General features: G+C 40.1%; 1 protein-coding gene across 1 annotated transcript; it reads left to right on the top strand.

The window, feature by feature from the left end:
- Positions 1-1,519: 1,519 nt before the first annotated feature.
- On the top strand, positions 1,520-2,581 carry LOC130832033 (L-lactate dehydrogenase B chain-like). The gene has a single exon (XM_057700574.1). It carries the CDS (start codon positions 1,520-1,522, stop codon positions 2,522-2,524), a length of 1,005 nt encoding a protein of 334 aa, XP_057556557.1. The 3' UTR covers positions 2,525-2,581.
- The last annotated feature ends 566 nt before the right edge of the window (positions 2,582-3,147 follow it).

Here is a 3,147-nt window from a genome sequence, read left to right as displayed (position 1 = left end):
TTCTCGTTCTCTTGACATTGCTTTTCTATAAGCAGAAGTTTTTAATTTCAATGAAGTCCAGCTTATCACTTCTTTCTTTTATGGATTGTGCCTTTGTTGTTGTATCTAAAAAGTCATTGCCATACTCAAGGTAATCTAGGTTTCCTCCTATGTTACTTCTAGGTGTTTTATACTTTTGCATTTTACACTCAGGTCAGTGGTCTCTTTTGATTTAATTTTTGTGAACAGTGTAAGATCTATATCTAGATTCTTTTTGTTTGTTTGCATGTATATGTCCAGTTATTCCAGCACCATTTTTTAAAAATAAATTATTTATTTATTTTTAGGCTGCATTGGGTCTTTGTTGCTGTGTGCGTGGTTTCTCTAGTTGTGGCAAGCAAGTGCTACTCTTCATTGAAGAGCAGGGGCTTCTCATTAAGGGGGCCTCTCTTGTTGCAGAGCACAGGCTCTAGGTGCACGGGCTTCAGTAGTTGCGACTTGTGGGCTCTGGAGCACAGGCTCAGTAGTTGTGGCGTACAGGCTCATTTGGTCTACGGTATATGGGATCTTCCCAGACCAGGGCTCGAACCCATGTCCCCTACATTGGCAGGCATATTCTTAACCAATGCGCCACCAGGGAAGTCCACCAGCACCATTTTTGAATGACTATCTTTGGTGATTGTTTTCTTTGCTCCTTTATCTAGGATCAATTGACTATGTTTAGTTTATTTCTGGCCTCTCTATTCTATTCCACTGAACACAACACTGAATATTTGCTATTCTTTTACTAACTCCACATTGTCTTGATTATTGTACCTTTAGATTAAGTCCTGAGGTTGAGTACTGTCAGGCCACCAACTTTGTTCTTCTCCTTCAATGTTGTGTTGGCTATTTTGGGTCTTCTGCCTCTCCATTTAAAATTTAAAGTCAGTTTTCCAATATCCACAAAGTAGCTTGCTGAGATTTTGATTGGAATTGCATTGACTCTACAGATCAAGTTGGGAAGAACTGACACCTTGACAATATCAAGTCTTCCTATCTGTGAATATGGAATCCATTTATTTAGTTCTTTGATTTTATTCAAAGAACTAAAGAGTTCTTTGAATAAAGAGTTTTGTAATTGTCTTCATATAGACCTTGTATATGATTTGTTAGATTTTTACCCAAGTATTTTGTTTATGGGGGTGCTAATGTGAATTTTTTTTTTCAAATTTCATATGCCACTTGTTCATTGCTGGTGTTGTAGCAAAGTGATTGAGTTTTGCATATTAACCTTGTATCCTGCAACCTTGCCATAATCACATTACTTCCAGGAGGTTTTTTGTTGTTGTTCATTCTTTCAGATTTTCTAAACAGATGATCATGTTGTCTGTGAGTAATGACAATTTTAACTGTATACCTTTACTTCCTCTTCTTGTGTTACTGTTTTGGATAGAGCTTCCAGTATGATGATGAAAAGGAATGGTGAGCACGCTCCTGACTTTGTCATCTTCGTGCGACCCTTACTGTGGTCTCCAGAACTTTCCCTCCCCTGGGCACAATGGCAACTCTTAAGGGAAAACTGATCGCACCAGTTGCAGAAGGAGAGGCAACGGTCCCAAACAATAAGACCACTGTAGTGGGTGTTGGACAAGTTGGTATGGCGTGTGCCATCAGCATTCTGGGAAAGTCTCTGACTAATGAACTTGCTCTTGTGGATGTTTTGGAAGATAAACTCAAAGGAGAAATGATGGACCTGCAGCATGGGAGCTTATTCCTTCAGACACGGAAAATTGTGGCAGACAAAGAGTACTCTGTGACGGCCAATTCCAAGATCGTGGTGGTAACTGCAGGAGTTCGTCAGCAAGAGGGAGAGAGTCGTCTGAATCTGGTGCAGAGGAATGTTAATGTCTTCAAGTTCATCATTCCTCAGATCATCAAGTGCAGTCCTGACTGTGTCATAATTGTGGTTTCTAACCTAGTGGATATTCTCACATATGTTACCTGGAAACTAAGTGGATTACCCAAGCACCATGTGATTGGGAGTGGGTGTAATCTGGATTCTGCTAGATTTTGCTATCTTATGGCTGAAAAACTTGGCATTCATCCCAGCAGCTGCCACGGATGGATGTTGGGGGAACATGGCGACTCAAGTGTGGCTGTATGGAGTGGGGTGAATGTGGCAGGCGTTTCTCTCCAGGAACTGAATCCAGAAATGGGAACGGACAATGACAGTGAAAATTGGAAGGAAGTGCATAAGATGGTGGTCGAAAGTGCTTATGAAGTCATCAAGCTGAAAGGATACACCAACTGGGCTATTGGATTAAGTGTGGCTGATCTTATTGAATCCATGTTGAAAAATCTATCCAGGATTCACCCAGTGTCAACAATGGTGAAGGGGATGTATGGCATTGAGAATGAAGTCTTCCTGAGCCTTCCATGCATCCTGAATGCTCGGGGGTTAACCAGTCTTATCAACCAGAAGGTGAAGGATGAAGAGGTGGCCCAACTCAAGAAAAGTGCAGACACCCTGTGGGACATCCAGAAGGACCTAAAGGACCTGTGACTTCTAGCTGCTAGACTGTAGAAACTTAAAACTACAGTGTGATTAGCCATGAGCCTTTAGTTTTCATCCATGTACGTGGGGCACAGTTTGCTTTTATCTTCCTAACTATGTGAATCTGGGCTCCCAGAATCAAAGCCCAAGCTTGATTTAATGCTTGCAAAATGAGTCCTTGAACAAATAAAATTAATTATCGTAGTGTGAAAAAAAAAAAAAAAGAAAAGGAATGGTGAGAGGGTACATCTTGCCTTGTACTTGATCTTAGTGGGAGAGCTTCAAGTTTCTCACCATTAAGAATGATGTTAACTGTAGGTTTTTTGTAGATATTCTTTATCCAAAAAGGAAGTTCCCTTCTATTCTTAGTTTACTGAGAGTGTCTATCATGAATGGGAGTTAAGTTTCTGTCAGATGCTTTTTCCACATCTATTGATATAATCCTGGGATTTTCCTGTTGATGTGGTGGATTACATTAATTGATTTTTGAATGATGAACCAGTCTTGCACACCTGGGAGGTATATAATTCTTCCTATGAATTGTTGGACTTGATTGGCTAATATTTTGTTGAGGATTTTTGCATCTAGATTTGTGAGAAACATTGATCTACAGTTTTCTTGTAATGTCTTTG

The sequence above is a fragment of the Hippopotamus amphibius genome, chromosome 11 (genome assembly GCF_030028045.1).
Source record: "Hippopotamus amphibius kiboko isolate mHipAmp2 chromosome 11, mHipAmp2.hap2, whole genome shotgun sequence".
Classification (NCBI taxonomy): Eukaryota; Metazoa; Chordata; class Mammalia; order Artiodactyla; family Hippopotamidae; genus Hippopotamus; species Hippopotamus amphibius.
This window is presented reverse-complemented; position numbering and strand designations above follow the sequence as displayed.

Excerpts from the sequence above, each read along its gene's own strand:
- LOC130832033 (XM_057700574.1), top strand. The coding sequence starts at position 1,520 with ATGGCAACTCTTAAGGGAAAACTGATCGCACCAGTTGCAGAAGGAGAG.